This window comes from Chanodichthys erythropterus, chromosome 13 (genome assembly GCF_024489055.1).
Source record: "Chanodichthys erythropterus isolate Z2021 chromosome 13, ASM2448905v1, whole genome shotgun sequence".
Taxonomy (NCBI): domain Eukaryota; kingdom Metazoa; phylum Chordata; class Actinopteri; order Cypriniformes; family Xenocyprididae; genus Chanodichthys; species Chanodichthys erythropterus.
In genome coordinates this window covers 25,374,792-25,402,028 of record NC_090233.1, presented here as the reverse complement: position 1 = coordinate 25,402,028, position 27,237 = coordinate 25,374,792, and the positions used below count along the sequence as shown (strand labels likewise).

The window sequence follows — 27,237 nt, the reverse complement described above, 5'->3', positions numbered from 1 at the left end:
GTCTAATACTTGTTCAAAACAATCACTTTAGTAAAGTTTGTACTATAATTCATTTTTGTTTAATAAATATACTGTCATTAAAATGTTCATTTTAAAAATACAGAAACAAAATTTGAACTTTTAAAAAAAGACTGAAAGCTTTGAATGAAATCCCATAATTAATATAGCTTTACAGTTGTAACAAATATATATATATATAATTTGTTACAACTGTAAAGCTATATTAATTATGGGATTTCATTCAAAGCTTTCAGTCTTTTTTTAAAAGTTAAAATTTTGTTTCTGTATTTTTAAAATATATATATGATATAGAGATCTGCCAAATTTCCATGTGCATAGTCAAATGCGCCTTTTACCCCAGTGCACTTTTAGCCCCGTTGTACCCTATCCCCTGGGTTCACAGACAAGGCTTAAGCTAGTCCCAGACTAAAATGCATGTTTGAGCAGTCTTGACAGAAAGCAACTTGCACTGACATATCTTCAAAATTTTTTGCCATTGTTTTGTCTCAAGATGCACACAGTAATGTTTTTTATAAGGCATTTTTATTAAAAGCTATTTAAATGCCCTAATTGAACAAAGGCCTAATCCTGGCTTAATCTAAACCCTGTTTGTGAAACCAGGCCTATATGTATTTTAGATCAGTACATCCATAATTGGTCAGAAGTGAACAATTTAGATATATAACCACAAATAATACCATAAATAATATATAAAAGTATGCTTAACTGGTTTACTGTGATATTATATTGTTATAAATAATATATAGGGGATTTTTGCTTCAATGGCTACGCAGTAACTCTACGCGGAACCTTTATTGTTGAGGAAACCGTTGTGAGACGGATCTGTTTGAAGGACGGAACCTAAACAGCCACGTAGTATAGGCAGGAGCACGTCTAAGGTTGGTGCTTAATTACTTCTTTATCGTCTCTTCTAAACATCATGCTAATTATTCACCATTTCACGTGACAATAGCTATGCAGAAGTGTGGTCGTGTGTCAGTGTCATGCATCAGTTGCTTAAGGTTTTAAGATGTCGTGCGATGTGGCTAAGTAGCTAAAAGGCTGATGCTAATGAGATCAGAGATTTATGATAATAAACTCACTTTGACATTATATCGCTAGGGATTTTTCACTTTTTCCGTGCTACTGATTATTTATTATGATTAACGTGTTTGTTGTTGTGCTTTCATTTTCAGTTCATTAACGTTACACTAAAAGAAGAGATATTATCTGTGTTGAAAGTGACAGTTGATCAAAACTGCTGTTGACAGCTTGATCTGTCTATATGTGATTTTGAGAATGTGTATTTAGGTTGATTTTTAAAGTAATGTCAGCTTCGTTTGCATGTCAGATGTCTTATAAGTGTCTTAAATCGCACTAGTCTGTAGTTAGACTCGTGTTGATGGTTAGTCTAATCATCCAGACTTGTGTGACACAGAAATCTCATTCCTCCACCATAAAGGTGTGTCGCAATGTGCAATAACAACAACGCACTAAAACGGTACAATATCCTATTAGTTACAAGCCTATCATGACACTAAACTATAACAACTAGGATAAAACAAACTACAATGCTGAAAAGTGTATACAAGGAAGAATATACGCAGAAGTGTATATATGAAGGATTATTTTGTCCTGTCTCCTGCTTTCATTAGTCATAAAATTGTTTACTTTGCCTATGGCTCAGCATGTGTCATCACCACCTGTCAGCAATGATGCAAAAAATAATGTGTCCAATAATTATTATAAATATTCACAAATAAAGCATTGACTTCAGTGAGTGAAAGGAGACTTAATAATTAATTTAAAGCAGATTTTTTGTTTTATTTTTATTTTTATATTTATTTGGTTTCCTTCACAGTAAGACAGACAGCATTTGTGTTACTGTGTTGACCTAAGCATATTTAGCATATTTTTTATTCACCAAATTGAGGTGGTGTGGATTAGTGGGCTGGTATGTAAAAGGTTTTAGGTTCAAATACCATGTTTGTTAAAAAAAAAAAAAAAAAAAGAATTAAACAACTAGTGCCCCTTCCAGTCACAATAATATAAGTATGTCACCATTGTGCCCTTGATCAAAATATTTAATCTTAGATTGCTTTAGGGCAAATCTCCCAGTGAATTAACATGTCAGATGATTTAGATAGAAGCATCAGCATCATGACTAAATGTTAAATTACTTATTAGTTATTATTAAGTAATGTTTTCATTCCTCAGGTTCACTAAGGACCGAAGCCGTTTGAACCATCAAGGCCAGCCTGCAGTCTCAACCAAAGTTTACCGAGCATGAAGTAAAGGTGAATTGCACTAGTGAGGCCCAGCTCATTTTCATGGATGCTAGAACAGCATCTGTATTTCAGAGATATGGAAAATGGAAATAATGAAACAGCCTCAATTGAGGCCATCCCTCAGCAGCCGAATGCACAGCATCTGGACAGCAATACTGTAGAATCTCTGAAGTCGGAGAGATCACTCGTAACGGAGAAAATCCCTAATGGTGAGTGTTCTTTTGAGATTAAATTTGATGGATGATGTTCTAAGTCAGGGGTTTTTAAAATGTGGACTGAGGAAAAGTTTAGAGAAAAACAAAATTATTTTTTTTTTAAATGAATTCATTAATGCTTTTAATTTAAAATAAATTACATTTAAATAAATAAATCTAAATCTAACAGTACAGTACTATAGTAAGTAGATAAAAAGGTAATGTAATGTAAAAGGAACTAAATATTTTCCAAATAATATTTACACATGTTTCTATAATATATTATAGTATAAATGGGGTCTTTGTACATGAAACTATGTAGCTAGAATTGAGGTCTCTGATCATGTTTGGGGGTCCCTGGCATCTAAAAGTTTGAAAACCCTTGTTCTTAATATTGCAGTTAGATGACTGGATTCATCGACTTTGAGGCTGTTTATTTGTACTTTCCGATTCATATTTCCCATGTATAAAAATGTAAAATTTATGCTCAAAATGTGAGCGTATGCAGGATTTGCTGTTAAGCTTGTCTTATGAGAGCTGTTTGTTGTGTTCATGCAAAATTTGGCAAGATTTCAAAGTGAACATTTGCTGTTTACTGCGTCACTTGGCTTTGAGTTGTTTTTTCTTCCCACTTTTCCAGTGCCATTTGTTACCTTTATAAAGAAGCTTTTTTTCTCTAGATATATCCACAAACTTCCCCCGCACTTTCAGTGTCAGTTTCCTGAACTGTCACTGTAGCTCGATTAAGCTGTTTGACTTGTTCTTCAAGACTTGCTTACAGGAGAACATTCAGCCTATGCTGCTCTTTAATTATGAATGTTGTGAATGAACAAAAAGCACCAATAGCATTGCACTTTGTACTTTTAAAAGGGTGCAAAGTAACATTTTACACATGAATAAAAAAATAATCCTTTAGACGGATATGTTCAAAATGATGTCCATTGTCCACATGATGAGAAGATGGTCCTCCTCATTGGTGCTATTCGCTTTATCTCGGTAATGGATGCTTCTGTCTGTGGAAGAAATGAATCACGGATGACAGATATGTCTATGAATGGGCCATTGTTTCTACAGAATTGTTGGTAACACTTTACAATATGGTTCAATTCTTTAACATTAGTTAAATATATTAGTTAACATGAACAAACAATGAAAAATACTTGTAAAGCATTAATAAGCATTCTTAATGATAATTTCAACATTTAATAATACATTATAAAAATCAAAAGTTGTGCCTGTTATTAATATTATTTCACTTGAGCTAAGATGAGCGAACAATGAAAACTTGTCTTTTTATTAACTAATTTTGACAAAGATAAATCAATACTGTAACAAATGTATTGCTCATTGTTAATGTTGCATTAATAATGGGACCTTATTGTAAAGTCTTGCTAAATAGTTTTTTTGCGTGGAGTGATGCTTACTAAAAAAGCATAAAAAAGTACTCTTTTGGGCAATACTACTAATTAATTAATACTAATTAATTTTATTTTATCACATTTTACTAATTTTTAATAATTTTAAATACAATAATTTTAATTTAAAACTCTGTTGTCAGTGTTTAATTTTAGCTGTTAAATGACCAGTCAGTAATCTTATTTGGTAACACTTTATTTTAGTGTTGTTACACATGTTACATGTAGTTACTATAGTAATAACTATAAATTACATACAACTGACCCTACAACAAACCTAATCCTAACCATAACACAATAGTAAGTAGTACATGTAGTTAATTAATATTTCTCAGTACTTAAATGTATAATTACACTATAACAAGGACACCTTAAAATAAAGTGTAACCTTTTATGTTTCTGTATAGTACGTAAGTATACAAGTATTTTTCTGTATAATAGTACACCTAAATACACATAAGTGGTCAGAATGAACATGATTGAAAGTTGTAATAAGCCAAAAACCTTTACTTTTGCATGATATTTCATCCATGCTGATAGGTAATTATTGGCCTGTAAAACATTAAAAAACAGCTCTTTTCTCAATCCCTTCTCTTTGTTGTAGGTCATGTCAAAGCAGAGCTGTTTCCAAACGGAGAGGCCGTGGTGGAGGGTCAGGAATCTCACGGAGGCAGCACCCCACCTCTGGCAACTCCTTCCCCGGGTAGCCGCCTTGCCGACTCCCCCCTGAGCGCAGAGCTGGATCCAGGTGTGGCCTCTTTCCCTGACAGCCTAGAGAAGTCTGAGGCAGCTCTTGCAGAGGGCACTGTTCACAAGGGTGACGCATTGCAATCGCTCAGACTAAGTATTCCTATGCAGGAGACTGAATTGTGTAAGCATACAATACTGGATAATCCCCCCCCGCCGAATCATCCTCTTCCCTTCCTGTTGTGTTGTAATTCCCCCGAGTTTGGCTTTTGAGGCTGATTTAGGCTAACCCTCCCCGTTTGGTGTACCCTGTTTTTTGCCTGCTCTTCCGTTTTGGCTTGTTGAGAGACTTTAGTGGGAATCTCTCCATTGCATAATGTCCCTTAATTAATTAATTAATTAATTAAAGGCTAATTACTGATTGTTGGTGCTTTGATTTCTGACAATTCTCTGCTGGCAATACTGGGGTTGTTGTGCTGGTTGGTGATTCAGGAAAAGTTAAGATTTTCTGGGAACAACATAACAAGATGCACATTGTCTTTCCAGTAAGTCAGTTTGGCTTGGACGTGAAATATGGCTGAACTAATAACTAACTGACGCAGAAACTGAAATGTGCTTTTCTCTTTTTCTGACTAAGGCAGATGGAATGGCTCATTATGGGTTGCAGAGATCACATGGTGTTTGCTCTGCCAGGACAAGCATGAAGCTTAAAAGACTAGGGATGGGAATCAAGACATTTTAATGATTTTAATGGTTCTATGTCCACTTTACAATTCCCTTAATGATTGTAACTGATTCTTCTAGTAATTTTGCTCTGGAAAATGCTCAGCAGCCTGGTTATTATTATTAGATTTTAAAAGAGCAGTAATAACAAATTAGATTTTATTATACAGTTCCAGCAACAACAACAACAAAAAAGAAACACATTACCATATTTATTTTATTCCTTCTAGTAACTTACTTATTTAAACCCATACTTTAAATTTAGTTTTTCTGTGAGGCCATTGTAGCAAAACATAAACCACCAAAAGCATTTACACAGAACTGTTAATTGCAGTAAAATATTAATAATGTGCACAAATAAGATACTCACTCATCATCATCATCATCACAACTGTAAAAAGATGACTGTGCAAGTTCTTGTATTTTTTAAAAATGGAACAAGTTGTCAGTTTCCATCCCTAGAAATGGCATTGTCAAACAAGCATGTTTCAGGATTGATGAGTTGTTGTTTTCTCATATAATCAATAGCCTGTTTCATTTAATCCAATACAGCTTGGTTGACAATATCTGAACTTTTCACCTGCCTATTTTATGTAGCAAGATTTTTTTGTGCATTTGTTGACTCTGTCTTTCTTATAGCTTCAAAAGAGCCATTAGTGGAGATGGAAAATGAAGAAAAAATTCGCCAGGAAGCTCGCCGGCGTCTAGAGGAACAGCTCAAACAATATAGAGTACAGCGGCACACAGAGAGAGTGAGTCAGCAAATGAGAACTGTCAGTTTATTTGAAATAATGAATAGTTTGCCAAAAAATGAAAATTTGCATCATTTACTCACCCTCATTACATAGGACTTCCATGGAGCAGAAAAGGAAACGGTTTCCTTTACAATGAAAGTGAATGAGAGTGGACACTGTCCACCACATAAAATGACAAAAAAAGCATCATAAAAGTAGTCCACATTTCTTGTGTGCTATATTTCAAGTCATAATATGACTTTGTGTGAAAAAACAGACCACATTTTAAGTCATTATTCTCTGAAAATCTGCCATACTTCTCAAGTGTTTTTAAATATGGCACATGAAGAAGCATTACACTAAATTGACGATTGGTGTATTTTATTTTTTTCAGGGTTTTTCTATTTACCATTTATTTATTTTAACATTCTTATTCCTTTTGTGTTCCTTGGAAAAAAACTAAGTCAAACAGGATAGGAACAACATGAGGGTGAGCAAATCATTTTTGGGTAAATTATTTCTTTAATATTAGCTATAGGTGGACTTGATGGACTTGATGTTAGAAATAGATAAACTGTTCAGTGTTTGTCCAGTGTTTGCTACTGTTTTCTGTTTTGCATGTCTTATGTTTAATCTTCATGTCTTTGTCTCGTTCAGACCAAGCGGTCCACTCCTAAGAGCCGCCCATTTAGCACTTTGGACCCAGAGCTCATGCTCCATCCCGAGGGTCTCCCAAGAGCCAGTACCGTTGCCATGACTAAGGAATACTCTTTCCTGCGCACCAGCGTTCCTCGTGGTCCCAAACTGGGAAGCCTGGGAATCCCTTCCAGCAAGGAGAAGAAATCCAAATCATCTCGCTCCAACAAGATCCACTCTCTCGCCGACTACAAAACTCCCGAATCTGACGTTAAAAGCGCAGAGGCACCTGGTGGGGTAGTTTCTGCATCTAACGACTCATCGTTTAGCTCGCTGCATTCCTCCATCAGTTCAGTCTCCACCATTTCACAAATCAGCATCAGCTCTGAGACCAACACCCATTCAGAATCATCTCAGCTTATCAGAGACAACATCTCTGAGGTGGATGGCAGCGAATCAGGTTTCAGAGCTGATGGCAATGACAGCGATAGCTCGTCCTATAGTAGTGTGTCTACTACCGGGACATATAATATGTTAGCTGCAATAGTGAACAGGCCAAAGGCTCCATATACTGTTGAGGGGAGAGAAATTGCTGCAGAAGCCATGGGCCACTTTCCATCACTGCAGGAAGTCCTGCAGGCAGCCACTGACGAGAGACACATGGAAGAGCTGGAGCAGGAAGGAGAGGGCAGTGTAGAGCCTCGCAGTCGCAGAGACAGCTTCTCCAGCAGGTATGAGCCCACAATTTCCTCCTGTTAGTCCATCCCCTAAATATTTTTAGACCCTTAGGAGAAACCAGCCCATTAAACCTTCATGATGACTGATGAACTGTGCATTTTCAGTGTGTCATATGGGAGTTCTGTGATGGGGACTCATGATGAGATGCTGCAAGTGCTGAAAGAGAAAATGAGGTTAGAAGGACAACTGGAGTCTCTTTCCTCCGAGGCCAATCAGGTGAGTTAATAGTAGAGTCCCAGGTATTCGTCCAATATTTGCTACCTGCTACCAACATGTCTTTTTTAAATGTCTGATGCCCATATTTAGAGAGCAGATTAGTTTATATATTTATAATTAATATATGTTTTAAATATTTTGAAAATTGTACATGTACAACTCAATGACAACATTGCTGCAATATAATATTTATTTTATATAATATTTAAAGGTTACAAAGGTGACATAGGGTGCTTTCACATTAGCAGTTTTGGTGCGCACCCGGGTTCGATTGACGTCAGAGTTCGGTACGTTTGGATGATGTGAACACGGTCTTGTGAACTCGGGTGCGCACCCGCGAACCGTACCCGAGTCCACTTAAAAAGGGTGGTCTGGGGTGCGGTTCAAGTGAACTCCGGTACGGTTCGCTTCTGATATGAATGCAAACGTACCAAATTGCGGAAGTGAACCGCTATTAATGCCGTATAATTTGATAAAAATGTGTTTTTGTGTGTGTGTTTCACTCACTTTCCCGACGAGCGTGACGGACATGCTGCCAACAGAGAGCTGTAGCGTAGCTTTTCTCATTTCTGCTCGCCTTCAACATTCTACATTCGCGGCAGATAGACGCAAGAGCCGTTATGAACAAAACCAACGGTTCAAAAACAAAAATATAAAAGTGAGGAGAGCAACGTTATGCATTTTGCCGCCTTCTCCTGTGCCATCGTTACTAAGCAACGTAGTAAACAGCTGCTGGTTTGATGACGCAAACGAACCGCGGTTCGGACCCAAATAATCTAATGTGAACACAGTCCAGTGGGCGCAGGGGGAGGGGGGAGCAATCGAACTCGGGTTCGGTCCAGGCAATCGAACCAAGTGTGCAAGCACCCATAGTTACATTGTACTTACTCAGATAAGTACTTACTGAGTAATATTAATTAACTACATGTACTTATTACTATAGAGCTACAATTAGGGTTTGATTTAGTGTTTGTTACTTGTAATTATGCATAATTTACTATTATTACTATAGTGAGTACATGTAGTAATGTGTAACTACGTCACCTTAAATGAAAGTGTTACTTGTTTTAATTATTGATTAGAACATTTATTTGAAAAAATAATGTATACAAATTTTATTTAAAAAAATTATTATTCTTTCCTGTAACCCTATTATAGTATTTCGCCAATAAAATGTTTTTTTAAATATTTCAATAAAAATACAAATGAAAGAAATCATTGTAACCAATGGTCTTACTGACCTCAAACTTTTGAATTGTATATGTGTGTGTATATATGTACACTGCCCTCCAAACGTTGGAAACACCCCTGGCAAAGTGTGGTTTTGGACAATATAAGCATAAATCCTTATCATTTTTTGGTGCAAATACATTAAAGTAACTTGACATTATCATTGTTTAAACTTGGCCCAGGTTTGTAAAAGATTTTTGGGTCAGCACACCTTAATAGCTTCAACAATAGACCATTTAAAAGTTTGTAAACATTGCAACGTTTCCTGGTGGGAGGGGCTTAGCTGGAGGCAAAAAGAGACGCTGGACTCAATGTTGACAAGCGTAAGCTAGCATGTTTTAGGAGGGATTTATTAAACATAGATGCAGAAGAAGGTTCAGAACTGTCCGAATATGTACAGTCACTGACTCTGCGGGACCGTGACAGCTATTTTTGTAAATTAACTTAAGTTTTGGATATTTCCTAGACAACATATGAATTATTTTCGGGTGGTTCGGGGAATTTTGTCAAAGCTTATTGTCTGATGTCAAAGGATGGCACACACATCTATCGCTGTATGTTTGTTTAACATTTAAGCTAGCTAGTGCGCTGAAAGTTGGCAACTTTTCACCTATAAAACAAAAAACTTGCTGATTTGTACTTGATAAAACCAACACACCATTACATATGCATCGATTATTTTACCTGATATGAACTGTGCACTGCAAACACGAGCATTATTTATGATCGCCTCCGTCCAGTCTGTACGCCGTATTGCATTCAACCACAATTATCTTTTTGATTTCTGTGAAGGAATGTCTGCCGGGATCTGGTAAAATTTTAGTTTTGAACCAAAAGTGCTGTTCCTTCTATTCTGGCAGCCAAAAACACAAGAAGACGACATTTCAAAGTCAAATCCTCAAACTTTTAGCGCGCCCGCTATGAGTTCTTATTTATGTTTTGCCTCCAGCTAGAGCGGTGACGTCACAGTGACGTAGGTGATTAAGGGGTCTATTGATTGCCAATTAAGTTTAGTATACAATGAACAAATTAGAACCCAGTTTAGGTCAGATAGCTGCTAATGGTGGATATTTTGATGAATCGAAAATTTCTATTTATGTAATAAAATATGTTTTCATAGTTTGTGTTATCAGTGCAAAATTATCACAAATTGAAAAGGATTCATGCCAATATTGTCCAAAACCCCACTTTTTGTTTCCAAACTTTTGGAGGGCAGTGTATGTTTATATATTTATAAATATACTTCTTAAAAACATGGTTGAAACTACATGGATCATCTAAAACCGTCCTCCATTTCCAGGCTCTGAAAGAAAAAACGGAGCTCCAGGCACAGCTGGCTACAGTAAGTGCTCAGTTGCAGGTCCAGGTGGAGCAAAGCCAGGCCAGTCAGGAGAGGCAGAGCACCCTCACCTCTGAGGTCACCACGCTACGCTCCAACTGCTCTGCATTGGAGAAGGCTATGGTGGATCTCCAGGCCAATCTGGAGGGGAAGAACGCCAGCCTGGCCTCGCTAGGCAATGACCTGCAGCTGGCCGAAGAGCAGTACCAGAGGCTGATGGTCAAAGTGGAGGAGATGCAGCAGAGCCTGAATACCAGGGACAACACAGGTGAGGACAAAGTGGTAGATTTACATGGCTCCATCTCAATGTATAAACTTTACATGGTTATTGAACTAAACTGAACCGACATTGAACTGAATTGAGCAGAAAAATGACACTATTGTCTTTGTAGAGCTGCTTTACTGCAGAATTTAAATTTGTCTCATATTTAATGAAGTTTGCATCATTGATTCTGTTATTTTGCTGTTTATTACTGTAAAACTGCTTTGAAACTGGTTAACATGGTGATATCGCTTTTGCCTAGTAGTACCAGTAGATTTTAGTAAATTTAGTGCACAGGGAACTATTTTGATTACGGTTTAAATTGTCTTGTAATTGACCAAAATATTGGCCAAGGTGATTGAATGGTCATTATTTTCTGGTTTAAAAAAAAACCTGTTGAAAAACCCATATCTGTGCTCACTTGACTGGTTAACATACTTGGTGACTTGAGCTCAGGAAAGGTGATTTAAAAATAAAACTTATTATTATTAATAAGTCTGTACTTCTGAGTTTATGCTCAAAATATTAAGTGAAATATTGAATAAATATTTAGAATATACATAATATTTATAATAATATTAACATTAATTAATAATAGTAATAAGTATCAAAATCTTTACATAGCTTTCTCCTGTTTGTCATTTTTCCACTTAGTCTCTGAGTTGCGGCAGCAGATGGGAGGCCTGCAGACACAGCTTCAGCGGGTTCAGAGTGAGAGGAACGCTCTGCAGAGCAGACTGAAGACCTCGCAGGCAGAAGTGGACTCCCTGCAGCAGCTCCGCCTCTGGTACCAGCAGCAGTTGACTCTGGCACAGGAGGCACGTGTGCGACTGCAGGGAGAGATGGCAAACATGCAGGTATAATGGCCCGCTGTGATGAAGTATAATTTTGTTTTCCCATAATATGTACTATATGTAATATGTACTACCATTCTCAGATTTGAGTTGGCAAGATTTTTAAAATCTATTTGAAAGAAGTCTTACAGTCACCAAGGCTGCATCTATTTGATCAACAATACAGTAAACATGTATATATTATACAATATATTTTAAAATGTAATTTATTCCTTTGGAGGTAAAGCTGAATTTTCAGCATCATTACTCCAGTCTTCAGTGTCACATGATCCTTCAGAAATCATTATGAAATGCTAATTTGTTGCAATAGAAACATTTATTATTATTAATGTTGAAAACATTTGTACTACTTAATAATATTGTGGAACATTATAAATGCCTTTATTGTAACTTTTGATCAATTCAATGCATCCTTGCTTGATAAATGTATTAATTTCTTTCAAAAAACGTATTGAATGGTAGTATATGATTTCAAAATCCTGTGTTTATCAGAAAGGTTCAGATGCGGAATGGCCATCCGTAGTATGCATTTGTTTGTATATTTACTTTCAGGCTGGTCAAATGACTCAGATTGGTGTGTTGGAAAATCTGAAGATGGAGAATGTTACTCTGTCTCACAAACTCACAGAGACGAAACATCGCTCTATAAAAGAGAAGGAACGAATTGCTGTACAGCTACAAAGTATAGAGGTCTGGCACTATGTTTTATTTTTTACTTAATAAACAAGGAAAAAGTTAAAGAATGAAGATGAAATTTGATCAAATCTAAAAAGCACGCACAATAATAATAGGCTGATTCTTATCCAGGCGGACATGTTGACTCAAGAAGCGGCCATACATCAAATCCAGGAGGCAAAGACGATGGTGGAGGAAGATCTTCAGCAAAAGCTGGATGAGTTTGAGGAGGAGCGAGAGCATCTTCTCAAACTTGCCAATACAGCCACAACACTGGAGAGAGAGCTAGAGCAGGTATTTAAAACCAGTGGTTCTCAACCTTTTTTACTCCAAGGCCCCCTTCTACTCCAAATCAATACTGCAAGGCCCTTATACTGTACTTCCACAGACTCCCTCTTCAGCGTCTCCCTCCCAGTTGTCTTTACCTTTACCTCAGTGTGACACCGGGTTGCCTAATCCAGTCGAGAGATGTAGTTTGCATACAACGGTTGGATGTTTTGAGCCGCCATTCAGTCTGTATTTCACACAGTGCAATGAGAAACGGCTTGCGCTGCTCCGAAACAATCATTCACAGAATACGAGCAAGGTTGTGCTTTGATCATTTTTAATTTAATGCATTAACAATGAAAGTAAACAATTATAGGAATATATTTGTTAATTAAGTCTCGCAGCCCCACTGGAGGATCACTAAGGCCCCTCAGCGGCGAACCCCTTATCGAACCCATCAGCAATGTGCTCTTGAACAAGACCCTTAATCCCAGGATGCTCAATGGGGACATTCTTGTAATTTATTTTAAAGGGTTAGTTCACCCAAAAATTAAATTTCGGTCATTTATTACTCACCCTCATGTCGTCCCAAACCCGTAAGACCTTCGTTCATCTTCGGAACACAAATTAAGATATTTTTGATGAAATCCAAGAGGTTTTTTTTCCTCAATAGGAAGCAACAAAATTGCCACATTCAAGGTCCAGAAAAGTAGTAAAAACATTGTTAATATAGTCAACGTGACTACAGTGGTTCAACCTTAAACAAAACGGTGTCAGTGCATTCTAGTATATTGCAGAATATTAAGTCAAAAGGCAACAGTGGCAAGGAACCCAAACTCCATCGGTGACAGAAATGGAGAAAAAAACCTCGGGAGAAACAATGCTCAGTCAGGGGACCAGTCCTCCAGATGAACAAACGTGGCGTGGTTTAATTCCAGGCTGCATCACAAGTCAGATTGTAGATTGATATCATTCAGAATATTTCATCCAGTTCAATCTGCTTGAAGATCAGGATACATTTCACCAGCATTTGGTGGGAGGGGAGTTGAAGCTGGCCATAGGGTCTGTGCGAAGGACTTGTCTGGTTCTCGTGGTCTCTGCTGAGGATCTGTGCCGATTACTGTCTAGTTGACATGGTCTTTGTAGGGGATCTGTCTCTATGGCTCATCTGGTTGTCATGGTCTCCTCTGACATTCAAGGTTGTTGTGGTCATCTCTAGGTGCAGGTCCACCATCTGGTCTGAATACAGACCGGATTCAGCTGAGTACTGTAACTTCAGGATAAGGATGAGACCGAGTAATATTAATGTAGATGCCATTCCTCTTACGATGTAACAAGTACATTGGATGTTATGGGAAGTGTTCCCAGTTCTGGTTGACCTAATTTATGCAGCCTACTCAAATTCAACTGAAATTATCAAATTCTTCTCCATGCAGGTCAAACTCATTCTCTCCCAAAAAGACGCTCAGCTGGAGTTGTTACAGCGTGAGCACCTGGAGCTGATGAAGCAGCTCACCACTACTCAGGAGACCCTCCAAACCAAAGAACAGGCCCTTAATCAGCTGGAGGCCCGTTACCAGGAGCTCCAGGCCCAGCTGGAGGAGCTACAAACTGACGCCACAACTAAAGAGGAAACCCTGCAGTATCTCCAAAATGAGAAAATAGTCCTGGAAGTGGCTCTGCAGGCAGCACGGGCAGATAAGAGCGAGCTGGATGAAGGAGCAGAAAGGCTTGGAGAGGAAGTGTTGGTAGCCTCGGACACTCTTGACCAGCTTAGACAGGAACTGCAGGTTAAAGCAACCCAGGTGAGAGGTTTGAATTTGAGTGATGTGCTTTTTTGTATCTAGAACATTAGGATGGGTTTAGATTGCATTTTTTCCCTTTCTCTCCACAAGATTGAAGCTCTACAGCAAGAGAATGGCACCCTCAAAAAACAAGCACAGAAACTGAAAGAGCAGTTCATGCAGCAAAAGGTAGGTGGCCCCAAGATCTGAAATTTAGCCTGCAATTTAAAGGTGCCATAGAATTGAAAATTGAATTTACCTTGGCATAGTTGAATAACAAGAGTTCATTACATGGAAATGACATACAGAGTCTCAAACTCCATTGTTTCCTCCTTCTTATATAAATTTGATTTGTTTAAAAGACCTCTGAAGAACAGGCGAATCTCAACATAACACCGACTGTTACATAACAGTCGGGATCATTAATATGTACGCCCTCAATATTTGCATATGACAGCTCATGATCAAGGCATTAGACAAGGGCAGAACGTCTGGATGTGCACAGCTGAATCATCAGACTAGGTAAGCAAGGGAAATAGTGAAAAATGGCAGATGGAGCAATAATAACTAACATGATCCATGATTACATGATACTTTTAGTGATATTTGTAAATTATCTTTCTAAATGTTTCGTTAGCATGTTGCTAATGTACTGTTAAATGTGGTTAAAGTTACCATTGTTTCTTACTGTATTCACGGAGACAAGAGCCGTCGCTATTTTCATTGATATATATATATATATATTATGTATAATGCATAAACACAACTTAATTCTTTATAAATCTCTCCAACAGTGTGTAATGTTAGCTTTAGCCACGGAGCACCATCAAACTAATTCAGAATCAAATTTTTTTTGATTATGCAATGTATTAGAGTCACAAGCTCGGGGGCGGGGAGTGCTAGCATTTAAAGTGGCCGCAGCCTGAATCAGTGCATATTTAATGATGCCCCAAAATAGGCAGTTAAAAAAATTAATAAAAAAAAAAATCTGTGGGGTATTTTGAGCTGATGACATTCAGGGGGCACCTTAGGCTTATATTACATCTTGTGAAAAAGCATTCTAGGGCACCTTTAAGATTTATGTATTTGAATTGCATGTACAATTCCCATCCATTCAGATTACAAGGTTTTAAACTAATAAATTTAGTGTGATGCATATTTGTCAGTCATACATAAACTAAACAGGTAAGAAACATGTAAGATTTCTGCACACAGACAATTCATGGCATATTTTATTATTAACTAATTGCTTCTATTTTATTTAAATAATCATATTTTCAAAATGCATTTATTAAAATGGCTTAGAATCAGCATAAATCTGTTCATAGTGAAAACAATTAAAATTATTCAGTTAAAAAGTATAAAAAAAATATAGTTGGCTGTGGAACAAGCAATATTCAATTAGTTAAAATGTGTGAGACTGAATCAAATGATGATAAATATATAAAACTGTTTATTGTGTATTTAAAACACATTCACTTTATTAGTACTATAGAAATCTTATTACTGGTTTCATTTATGTATGACTGACAGATATGCAAAATGTGTTTGTTGCTGAATAAGACTAGTTGTGAGAAAGTTCTACCATAAAAAAAATATACACCCAATGCTTGTAAATCAACAAAATAGTCAAATGGGATTTGGTAGAAGTGTCCTTGATCTGCTGTACTGTTTCCTGCAGGTGATGGTTGAAGCTTACCGGAGAGATGCCAGCTCCAAAGACCAGTTGATTTCTGAGTTGAAGGCTTCTAAAAAGCGTCTGGTGACGGAGGTGAAGGACCTGAAGCAGGAGCTGTTAAGAATGGAGGGAGAAAAGAAGAGTGCAGAGCAGGAACAGGATCGCCTTCAGAAGGAAGTGGAGAGAGTCCAGCAGCAGATGAATGGCCTGGAAGCCCATTTACAATCTGTACAGACAGAGAGAGACCAACTTGACTCTCAACTGCAGGTACACACCTACTGCATTACTGAGATAATCTCGGTTGCAAGGATACAGCCTTTTTCCTACATACTCTACTGCTCAAATGGTTGGGGTCAGTGATTTTCTTTTTATTATGCAAGGCTGCATTAAATTGAATGTGATGGCAAAAAAAAATACTTTTTGAATAATTGCTGTTCTTTTGAACTTTCTATTCATCAAATAATCCTGAAAAACATGTACCATGGTTTCCACAAAAATATTAAGCAGCACAACTGTTTTCAACGTTGATAATAATAAGAAATGTTTAGCATTTCAGAATGATTTCTAAAGGATCATGTGACATTGAAGACTGTAGTAATGGCCACTGAAAATCCAACTTTGCCATCACAGGAATAAACCAATATTTTAAATTGTAATATTTCACAATATTACTGTTTTTTATTGTATTTTTGTATAAATGTAGACTTGGTGAGCATCACAGACTTTTTCAGAAACATTAAAAAGAATTCCCAACCGCAAACTTTTGACCAGTAGTGTATATAGCATATTTTGACACTCCATGTTGTTGCTTCAGTCCCTTCAGTTTGACCAGAACCATCTGGCATCAGTGACCGAAGAGAATGAAAATCTGAGGAAGAGGATTGAACAAATGCAAAATGAAGCCAAGTCGTGAGTCACAATCACACCGCCTCTTCTGCCATAAGGGTTTCCATAGTGATCTCTGCTCATTCTTTGACATCATTGATATGTGATGTGACATATAGACAATAGTGCCACCAGTTGTACGTGTTTGCTTATGATCTTGCTTCTCAAGATTAAAGCACAAGGGATTGAGATTCATTTATTTCAACTAATTATTAAACAAATTCAGAAATGACCCTGAATGTTTAGAGGAATATATGATGGTGAAATATACCAAAAAATCTTGTTTAACTTGCTGTCTGCATCTGCTCTTTCCTCTTCCAGGGCCATCTCCGAGCAGAAGGTGAAGATGAAGCGTTTGGGCACAGATTTGACCAGCGCACAGAAAGAGATGAAGGCCAAGCATAAGGCCTATGAGAATGCAGTTGGCATTCTGAGCCGCAGGCTACAGGAAGCTCTCGCTGCCAAAGAGACCGCTGAGGCTGAACTTGTTAAACTCAGAGCTCAAGTTTCAGAGGGAGGAAATAGCCAGGAACTTCAGGTAAACTGGTAGTGATGGTCTGCAATATAAACACCAAAAGTTAACAGTTGCATACATCCTGAAAGCATTGGGACACAATGATTATAATTCTTTCGCTGTTAAAGGTCCCGTTCTTCGTGATCTCATGTTTCAAACTTTAGTTAGTGTTTAATGTTGTTGTTAGAGTATAAATAAAATCTGTAAAATTGTAAAGCTCAAAGTTCAATGCCAAGTGAGATATTTTATTTAACAGACGTCGCCTACATCGAACGGCCAGTTTGGACTACATCCCTCTACTTCCTTCTTTAATGACGTCACTAAAACAGTTTTTTGACTAACCTCCGCCCACAGGAATACACAAAAAAGGGGGCGTGGTCTTGTTGCGCTCCCACGGAGAAGAGCAAGAGTTGCGTTTGTAGAGTGTGTTTGTCGCCATGTCGTCGAAACGGTGTTATTTTCATCCCGCAGTCCAATCACCTTTGTTTGGCCTTCCCAGGGACGCTGTACTTAGAGAACAATGGAAATTTATGTTTAACTCGGTTCCCGAAAATTATGATCCACATGTAAAACTATGTGCAGCACATTTTGCTGAGGACAGCTTCCTCAATCTCAATCAGTTTAATGCCGGATTCGCACAAAGATTATTCTTGAAAGATGGAGCAGTTCCCTCTTTGTCTGGAGAAGGCGTTGTTTATGGACCACAACCGGTAAGCTAAGCTGCTGTCGAATCACAACACAGGAACCGCTGGCACAATCAGAACTCTTAAAGTATTTCTGAAGGAGGAACTTCATAGAATAAGGAAGTCATCAGCCCGAAACAGCAGTATACAGATAAGTAAATTATGTGAAAAATACTGTTTTTTTTAACACGCGCAACATGAACACATGTTATATTGCACTCTATAAACACAATCAAAGCTTCAAAAAAACACGAAAAACGGGACCTTTAAATACTTGGAAGTATTGCAGTGGTGCCGTGAGTAACTACAGTGTATCTTCTTTTCTAATGACTGATTGATGTGTATTTTTTTCATTGCTTCAGGCTAAGCTGAAGTCCCTGAAGGGAGAGCTGGAGACAGTGAGCCAGAGTAAAGCCATGCTGGAGAAAGAGCTACAGGAAGTCATCAACCTCACCAGCACTGAGCTGGAGGAATATCAGGAGAAAGTGATGGAACTAGAAGACGAGGTGAGAGAAAACTTATTAGTTAACTACTTTAGTTAACATGAACTAAAAATGAACAATACTTCTACAGCATTTACTAATCTTAGTTAATGTTAATTTTGACATTTACTAATACATTATGAAAATCAAATGTTGTATTTGTTAACATTAGATAATGCACTGTGAACTAAGATGAACAAACAATGAACAGCTGGATAGTTATTAACTTACATTAGCAAGGATTAATAAATACTGTAAGAAATACATTGCTCATTGTTAGTTCTTGTTAGTTAATAAATTAAATACATAGTTCAGCCATGAAACTCTAGATGGTGCAGGCTGCTGGGTCCTTAACATAAGCTGATGATAATTGCAGCATTAACTACTTGGCACAAGCTGATTGATTCATGTCACTTCTGCAGCAAATAAGCTTGTTGCTCACATTTAAATGTGTGGTTACATTCACTATAGCAGTTTGCAGTGTGCTTCAGAGTTCCTCTAAAACCCTCCACCTTCCCCAGCTCCACCTGTATAGATCTGCTATGGGTTATTGATATATGCTATTTGTGTAGCAGCACTATGTCTTACTCGCAGCAGAGTATCGGCATCTGTATTGGCAGTAGCAAGTTCCAGTACTTGCTCTGCAGCAGCAGCAGTAGCAATAATCATCAACAACATCAATAATCTACAGCTGCAGCACTGGGTTTTCTTTAAATATAATTTAAAATATAATTTTAAGCTATCATTACTCCAGTTTTCAGTGTCACATGATCCTTCAGAAATCACTTTTGGTCAATTGAATGTGTTCTTGCTGAATAAAAGTATTTCTTTAAAAAAAAAAATCTTACTGACCCCAGACTTTTGAATGGCATTGTGCATGTAAATTGTTCCCCATTATTCTCTTGTAATACTAGAAATTCATAATAATTCAGTTCATAGTAATTAATATAATTATTATATGAATAGTTATAATAATACTGTTTGTAAAAAAATAAATGGTCTCCTCCTTGCTCCAAAAATGTATTTCACTGATAGTTTTTACTTGATTAAAATTCCATGTAAGTGAGTTCCACATAATGTTTTTTTCACTTTTTTTTTGGCACACAGCTCCAAGAATCACGAAATTTTAAAAAGAGAATTCGTCGCCTGGAAGATGCTAATAAGAAACTTGCACTTGAGCTAGAGCATGAGAAAGGGAAACTCTCCGGGCTTGGAAAATCCCACAGTGCATTGCGGGAACATGCTAATATTCTAGAGGCTGCATTGGCAAAGAGAGAAGCAGATCTTGTCCAGCTCAACTTGCAGGTGTGAAACGACATGTCATGACTTGACACAACTTTAATCAGTGGAATTGAATATTTTCTTTATACAAATTTTTGTTTTGTTTTAACATCTCTGTAATCTTTCACCCCAGGTTCAGGCAGTATTAAAGCGTAAAGAAGAGGAGGACCAGCAGATGAGACACTTGGTGCAAACGCTGCAGGCTGCTCTGGAGAAGGAGAAAATAAAAGTCAAGGATCTGACAGAGCAGGTTAATAAATGGTTTAACAGCTGCATGAAATTTCTAGTTCCCTTTGAGAGCTCCCAAAAGCTTTGGTTTATTTTATTATGTGCAGGTGTGTGACCTGTGTGTTTGTATTCTTTGTTCAGGTGGCGGAGGCCAAGCTGGAGGCGGCCCATAACCGCAGGCACTACAGGGCAGCCATGCTGGAACTCAGCGAGATCAAGAAAGATCTGCAGGCAAAAGAGGAGCTTGTCAAAGCCCTGCAGAAAGAGGCTAAGACACTTGCGTAAGTTTTCCAGACACTCTGGGTTATAGTTTCACAGCTGCCTCGGAAACGAATAACATAGAACTGCTGCCACATATCAAGAGATCTTAATGAGGTCCAGCTGTTCTAGAGAGATGTACTGATGGTTGCAAGATATGTGTAAAACTGTAAATGCAGAGATGGAGATCAGTGCCTGAATTGCTTGATTAACTTCTCTGATTTATGATAATGAGCAGATGACTTCTCAGATTGTGTTGGTGTCTTTTTGTGAATTTTTTTCTCTGTCTCTCTCTCACATTGATAGAGCTCAAGATGAGAAGCACTCTGAGGAGGTTTCTCATTTCCAGGAGGAATTAGCTGATGCTCACGCTCAACTCCAGATCCTTCAAAAACAACTTGATGATGAGCTCAACAAACAGCCCCTCACTAACCAAGAGGTACAGTGCGTCTTTGTTGTAAAATCTAGTCAGCTACCTCGCTGTTTGAAGCTTTTCACAGAGGCTCTTGCAATATATGCATGTTATGCCTTAAAATGCTGTCTGAGTAGGCAGGTTGCAACGTTTCAGAGCCTTGGTGAGAATTGATGTGAATCGGTTAAGTGCAAGAGTTGGATCCCCATTCATCATTGCATAATATAAACTATATTATCGCCAGGCGATATATTTAGAATTGGATATATAGTGCACATACAATACAGTACTCTCGCGTAAATCAATACTATATGTAGATAAATATATATCCAACTTTACTCACATACAGTGTACTCGCATAAAGCAATATATGTTACTTATCTCCATGAATAGGGGCTTTCACACCACAGGAACCTTTTCATAGTTCCTCGAACTATTGGCTGAAGTACCTGGATTTTGCCGTGTTCGCAGCGCAGTAACTAGAAGCAATTTTAGTTCTAGGAACTCCTTTTGGAGAAACTAAATTCTGCCTTGATGATATGTAATACTGCAAGGTGTCATAGGAGATTTCGTCTCTTAGCCTCAGTTTTTGCTCTTTCAGTCATATAAAATATCTCCGTTATCATAAAACCCACGACACAACAAACACAGCTCCATTCACTGGTTTTTAGCATTTTTACATGCCGTGCTTAAAGACCCTGCTGTCGGCTACTTCTTAGTTCCTATTGACGGAGAACGATCCTAATGGCTAGTTCCATTAACTGAGTTCCTAGAATTATTCGGTGCGAAAGCCCCTATTGTTTATATCGTTGCAAAATGTAAACTATATTATCTCTCATCTCCATATATAATTTTGGATAAATAAGTATGCCCAACTTTACTTGCATACAATGTAGTAAATGTTTATCATCACAGAATGTAAACCATATCATCGCTCAGCTGTAATCCGCTAAATGTGACTATAATGCATGAAGATATTACAATATTTTAAACATTTACATCAAGATTTTCTGTGAAGCTGCTTTGAAACAATGTGTATTCTGAAAAAAGCTATACAAATAAATTTGGCTGGACATTATCTTCATGTTGAACACTCAGGGGAAAAAAAGATTTTTTTAGTACTAGTCATTTAAAGCAACTAGTCATTTTAATTTTAAGCTTTTAGTAATTTTAACTAATATAATAATTTTAGGGGTAGATAAGGTACAAAAAGTTGCCCTTTTAAGGGTCCTGTCCCAGTGAGGCTACACATTTTTGAAAGGAAAAAAGAAACATGACAGACCTACCATAAATTAGTTTCATTCATGGCTTTGAAATATTGACATTTTTTATGTTTGTATGGATAAAAACAAATGGAAAAAAAATACTTCTCTACGTTTATAATATATAAGCGGTGTTCCTGTCTCTTTGAAGGTGGAGGATCTGAAGTGGGAGGTGGAACAGAGGCAGCGGGAGATCGAGACACAAAAACAGCAGCTGGAGATGGTGGAACAGTGTCACCGGAGAGAGATGGACACCCTGCAGGACATGCTACAGGTGCGCTACTTCGTTCAGCACTTCAGTCAGTTCCTGATGTGAGAATGTATATTATGATTATTTTCTTCTAAATTCCGAGCTTTGTTCATTGTGATGTGTAGAGGATAAAGGTGGAGCTGGAGATGGTGCAGGAGGATCTCAACGGTACGCGGAAGGACAAATTCATGCTGCAGGCTAAAGTGGGAGAGCTGAGGAGCAGCATGAAGACTGTTCTTCAGCAGAACAACCAGCTCAAACAGGACCTCAAAAACAGCCGGCTCAGAAAGGTAAGACTAATGCTCATTTTAATTTAAAATTTAGACGGTATGTAAGTTTGTGATATGTGTGTAAGTTTGTAATGGAATATTTTGTCTCAATGTTTCTGTCCCCACACCAGCGGATGGAATTAAAGGGGGATTCCACCCCAGTGACGCCAGTAAAAATTCCAGACTGCCCTGTTCCTGCTTCACTTTTGGATGAACTGTTGAAGCCCTCAGCATCCGTCAATAAAGAACCTCTCAATAACCTCCACAACTGTCTGAGACAGCTAAAGTAAGTCTTGCACACACACACACACACACACACACACACACACACACACACACACACACACACACACACACACTTAAACTGATTTTTTTATTATGAACATAGGACTGACCTGAAGGAAAATGCTAAATCAGAATCAAGGACAGGAACTAACCATTTTATAAATGTATAACAACGTGACAGACCTTAGTTTCATTTTTGGTTTGAAATATTAACTTTTTTTTTTTACATCTGTATGGAGAAAAACAAATGGAAAAAAAACAAAAAAACTTCTACATTTATATCACATAAGCTATATACAGGTGCTGGTCATATAATTAGAATATCATCAAAAAGTTGATTTATTTCACTAATTCCATTCAAAAAGTGAAACTTGTATATTATATTCATTCATTACACACAGACTGATATATTTCAAATGTTTATTTCTTTTAATTTTGATGATTATAACTGACAACTAAGAAAATCCCAAATTCAGTGTCTCAGAAAATTTGAATATTACTTAAGACCAATACAAAGAAAGGATTTTTAGAAATCTTGGCCAACTGAAAAGTATGAACATGAAAAGTATGAGCATGTACAGCACTCAATACTTAGTTGGGGCTCCTTTTGCCTGAATTACTGCAGCAATGCGGTGTGGCATGGAGTCGATCAGTCTGTGGCACTGCTCAGGTGTTATGAGAGCCCAGGTTGCTCTGATAGTGGCCTTCAGCTCTTCTGCATTGTTGGGTCTGGCATATCGCATCTTCCTCTTCACAATACCCCATAGATTTTCTTTGAGTTTTCTGGCCAATTAAGAACAGGGATACCATGGTCATTAAACCAGGTACTGGTACTGTAGCTTTGGCACTGTGTGCAAGTGCCAAGTCCTGTTGGAAAATGAAATCTGCATCTCCATAAAGTTGGTCAGCAGCAGGAAGCATGAAGTGCTCTAAAACTTCCTAGTATACGGCTGCGTTGACCTTGGACCTCAGAAAACACAGTGGACCAACACCAGCAGATGACATGGCACCCCAAACCATCACTGACTGTGGAAACTTTACACTGGACCTCAAGCAACGTGGATTGTGTGCCTCTCCTCTCTTCCTCCAGACTCTGGGACCCTGATTTCCAAAGGAAAAGCAAAATTTACTTTCATCAGAGAACATAACTTTGGACCGCTCAGCAGCAGTCCAGTCCTTTTTGTCTTGAGACGCTTCTGACGCTGTCTGTTGTTCAAGAGTGGCTTGACACAAGGAATGCGACAGCTGAAACCCATGTCTTGCATACGTCTGTGCGTAGTGGTTCTTGAAGTACTGACTCCAGCTGCAGTCCACTCTTTGTGAATCTCCCCCACATTTTTGAATGGGTTTTGTTTCAAAATCCTCTCCAGGGTGCGGTTTATTCCTATTGCTTGTACACTTTTTTCTACCACATCTTTTCCTTCTCTTCACCTCTCTATTAATGTGCTTGGACACAGAGCTCTGTGAACAGCCAGCCTCTTTTGCAATGACCTTTTGTGTCTTGCTCTCCTTGTGCAAGGTGTCAATGGTCGTCTTTTGGACAACTGTCAAGTCAGCAGTCTTCCCCATGATTGTGTAGCCTAGAGAACTAGACTGAGAGACCAGTTTAAGGCCTTTGCAGGTGTTTTGAGTTAATTACCTGATTAGAGTGTGGCACCAGGTGTCTTCAATATTGAACCTTTTCAAAATATTCTAATTTTCTGAGATACTGAATTTGGGATTTTCCTTAGTTGTCAGTTATAATCATTAAAATTAAAAGAAATAAACATTTGAAATATATCAGTCTGTGTGTAATGAATGAATATAATATACAAGTTTCACTTTTTGAATGGAATTAGTGACATTAATCAACTTTTTGATGATATTCTAACTATATGACCAGCACCTGTATATATGTGTGTGAACAGTATTATTTTGCCTTTTATTAATATATATGAAAAAAAAAAAAGGAACTTCTGTGCAATTACAAAAAACTTGATCTCTCATTCCTCCATTTTCCACATATTTCATTATATAAGTAAAGCTAGCACAATCACATAACAGATGGTATTTACCTTGTGGGCATCTCCTTTCTCACTCCTCTGATGGTCATTTCTCATAGGCAGGAGATGGACAGCCTTCAGAAGCAGATGGAGGAACACACGGTCACGGTGTCGTCATTGGCCAGCGCAGAAGAGGAGCTCCAAAAACTAGGGCTTCATGACGATATCAGCAACGATTCGTCTAATAAAGAAGAGAATGATGAGATACCAGGAGAGATGCAGCCCTCATAATACACAAAGAATCCTTTAAGACACTGAGGAGAGTGTTCGGTTTTAACTTCATGGGCACTTTTAAGTTTCTTTGTTTATTTCTTATCAACTGCCAACATTTGGCTTTATCCCTACCTAACCAAGATTGTTCGGGTGAAACAAAGTGTTTCTTTATACCACAGCTTTATTTTTGGGGGGTCATTTTGGTGTTTGTTTGTGTTGTAGTCACTTTTATCACTATTTATTTTCAGTTTAACGAATAGAGCTGCTCTCTCTCTGTCTGTCTGTCCTGTTTATCTCGCATGCAATTTCACAGTAGTCACCCACCTGACGTTCAGCTTTGATTTAGTTTTCTTTCTCATCTCATAAGAGGTGCAGAAAGAGGTTTGTGAGGGCTACTGCTAGGCTGCTTAGTCCTGCAGGAGTGAAAAAACACACACAAATGTGAATCTACAGCAAACATCCAGGGACTCCAGTGTTATAGTAACTAGTGACGTATTGACCTAATCGATCGGGTGTATATTCTACATATCCATCTGGTGGTAGTTCTCACTTCCTGCATGGATAATTTAGCAGCTGAACTGTTCTTCCATTCCTCTGTGCCTGTGAATGAGCTGACCTCTCATTCCATCACTGGACAGATGCCTGATCTAGAGCTGTTCCCTGCAATATAATGCAAATACTATGAAAAAAACAAAAAAAACAATACAAGGCCCCATATCAAGCATTTTAAAGCACAGATCAACCCAGAATGTTTTGTTTTTCCAAAAAACAGATTTTAAATCTGCATTCTTAGATTTTCCAGGCCTCAAATCAAGTCTTGAGCGATGCCAACTTAATGTCTACGTGCACTCTGCACTGTGTTCTGCGTTACCCATTAGTTTAGATCCTCTGTTTTGTAACATTGTAAGGGGACCTTGAGGATGCACTTACAATGTTATACTTCACGTCACAGCCTCTTTCTGATTCAAACTCAGGACCTGAAGCCCCAGGTATGTAAGCGTGGGACTGGGAAAAATGGCCCTTTTTGTACAGGGTAATATCTCATGCATCACGCCATCCAATATCAGCTAGTATCTGTTTTTGTCTACGGTTTGCAGATGTGAGATCCCATACAAAAGGTCTTGATAACGGCTGTCAGAGTTCGACTAGTTCTCTTTAGGGCTGCGCCTTAAAATTGATCCAATAGGAAACCTTTAAATACTACTAAAAATGTATAGCTTGAATGAACTTATAAATAAATATTTCTGTTTGAGAAATCTTGGGAAATAATGTAAAGTAGGTTGAATGTGCTCTTGAAAGCGGTGTTGAGTGCATTGTTGTATGTATATTTATAATATATATGAAAGGTGTTGACTTATATTGCACAATTGATAAAAGAACGCAAGCTTACTGACTTTCAGGTATGGACAGATGTAAAATATTACTTTTTGATGGAGAAATCTTGCCATTTTTTTGCCCGTGTTTATATGTTCACTTATTTAAAAACATTTTGCATCCCAAAATTCTCATGGATAGTTTGTCATTACAGCCTTAATTATTGGAGATGTATGCTACTATATTTTGAATAATGTATTTTAATTAGGTGTAATATTTTTGTCTTTCCCCTGATGTTCATTTCCCAAACTCCCATCTGTTGATTGTTTATGTGGAGCTGGACTTAAAATTGTAATTGGCTTGAACTGTTTTAAGTGTGATCTGAGGTAATGACATTGATCTCCTTGTACAGTGATAACCTTAATACTGCTTTAAATGACATTATGGGAAATTAAGCTTTACACGCTAACATGTACATTTATATTCAAATGATTAATACATATTCAGCAAAAGGGAGGAAACGGTTTTTAATTCACTGAAAACATACTGTGTGTTAATTACTGTACTGACTAAAAGCACGAGTTTCTGTTCAATGTTTACAAAAAAAAAGTTTGACTTTTAATTCTTTGCTTGCTAAGCATTTTTATGGGATGTACCATATTGAGTGTAAAATATAAATCATTCTGTAAAATGATCACATGTTGTTTTCTCTTCCTATTCAATGTTTTTTAGATGATAATATAATTTATGAAAAAAAAAGTTCAGTAAGTTCAACTAGATTTCCAAATCCTTATATATTATTATATTATATTATATTATAATTGAATATAATGTATTAAATTATATTAAATTACATTATATATTATATTAATGTTGCTTGAAGACATTCTGTTTTGTATTTTAATCGTTAAAATGCAATATATTAGCAGATATAATTTGCAAATGATCAGAAACTGCCTACTGTTGCTTGAAGACATTGTTTTGTATTTTTTTTGTATTATCGTTAAAATACAATATAAAAAATTGAAGTGCAGTTCATAAAATCCACAAATATCTTGAGATAATTTTATAAATGTTTGCCTATCTTGAATTACATACTACAATATTCTTCGTATTATTACTGCAGTATACATTAAGCT

The 27,237-nt window shown here is 37.4% G+C and overlaps 1 protein-coding gene across 4 annotated transcripts; it reads left to right on the top strand.

Moving 5' to 3' along the window:
• The first annotated feature begins 836 nt into the window (after positions 1–836).
• On the top strand, positions 837–26,775 carry golga3 (golgin A3). Of its 4 annotated transcripts, none has more exons than XM_067406379.1 (24): positions 837–899; positions 2,218–2,497; positions 4,502–4,645; positions 5,947–6,059; positions 6,699–7,408; positions 7,520–7,631; positions 10,162–10,468; positions 11,117–11,319; positions 11,869–12,006; positions 12,124–12,285; positions 13,695–14,063; positions 14,154–14,231; positions 15,724–15,987; positions 16,535–16,629; positions 16,927–17,143; positions 18,165–18,308; positions 19,392–19,589; positions 19,699–19,815; positions 19,935–20,074; positions 20,358–20,490; positions 21,877–21,999; positions 22,101–22,265; positions 22,376–22,530; positions 24,631–26,775. In XM_067406379.1, exons 2-24 carry the CDS (start codon positions 2,335–2,337, stop codon positions 24,800–24,802), a joined length of 4,422 nt encoding a protein of 1,473 aa, XP_067262480.1. In that variant the 5' UTR covers positions 837–899; positions 2,218–2,334; the 3' UTR covers positions 24,803–26,775. The 4 variants fall into 4 exon arrangements, with proteins under 4 accessions (XP_067262480.1, XP_067262479.1, XP_067262478.1 ...); XM_067406378.1 differs by having other exon boundaries at positions 4,502–4,714; XM_067406377.1 differs by having other exon boundaries at positions 4,502–4,768.
• Positions 26,776–27,237: the final 462 nt, after the last annotated feature.

Coding starts and splice junctions, on each gene's coding strand:
- golga3 (XM_067406377.1), top strand. CDS start 2,335: ATGCTAGAACAGCATCTGTATTTCAGAGATATGGAAAATGGAAATAAT. Junction 7,632..10,161: donor TTTCCTCCGAGGCCAATCAG/GTGAGTTAATAG, acceptor CTCCATTTCCAG/GCTCTGAAAGAAAAAACGGA. Junction 20,491..21,876: donor AGCCCCTCACTAACCAAGAG/GTACAGTGCGTC, acceptor GTCTCTTTGAAG/GTGGAGGATCTGAAGTGGGA.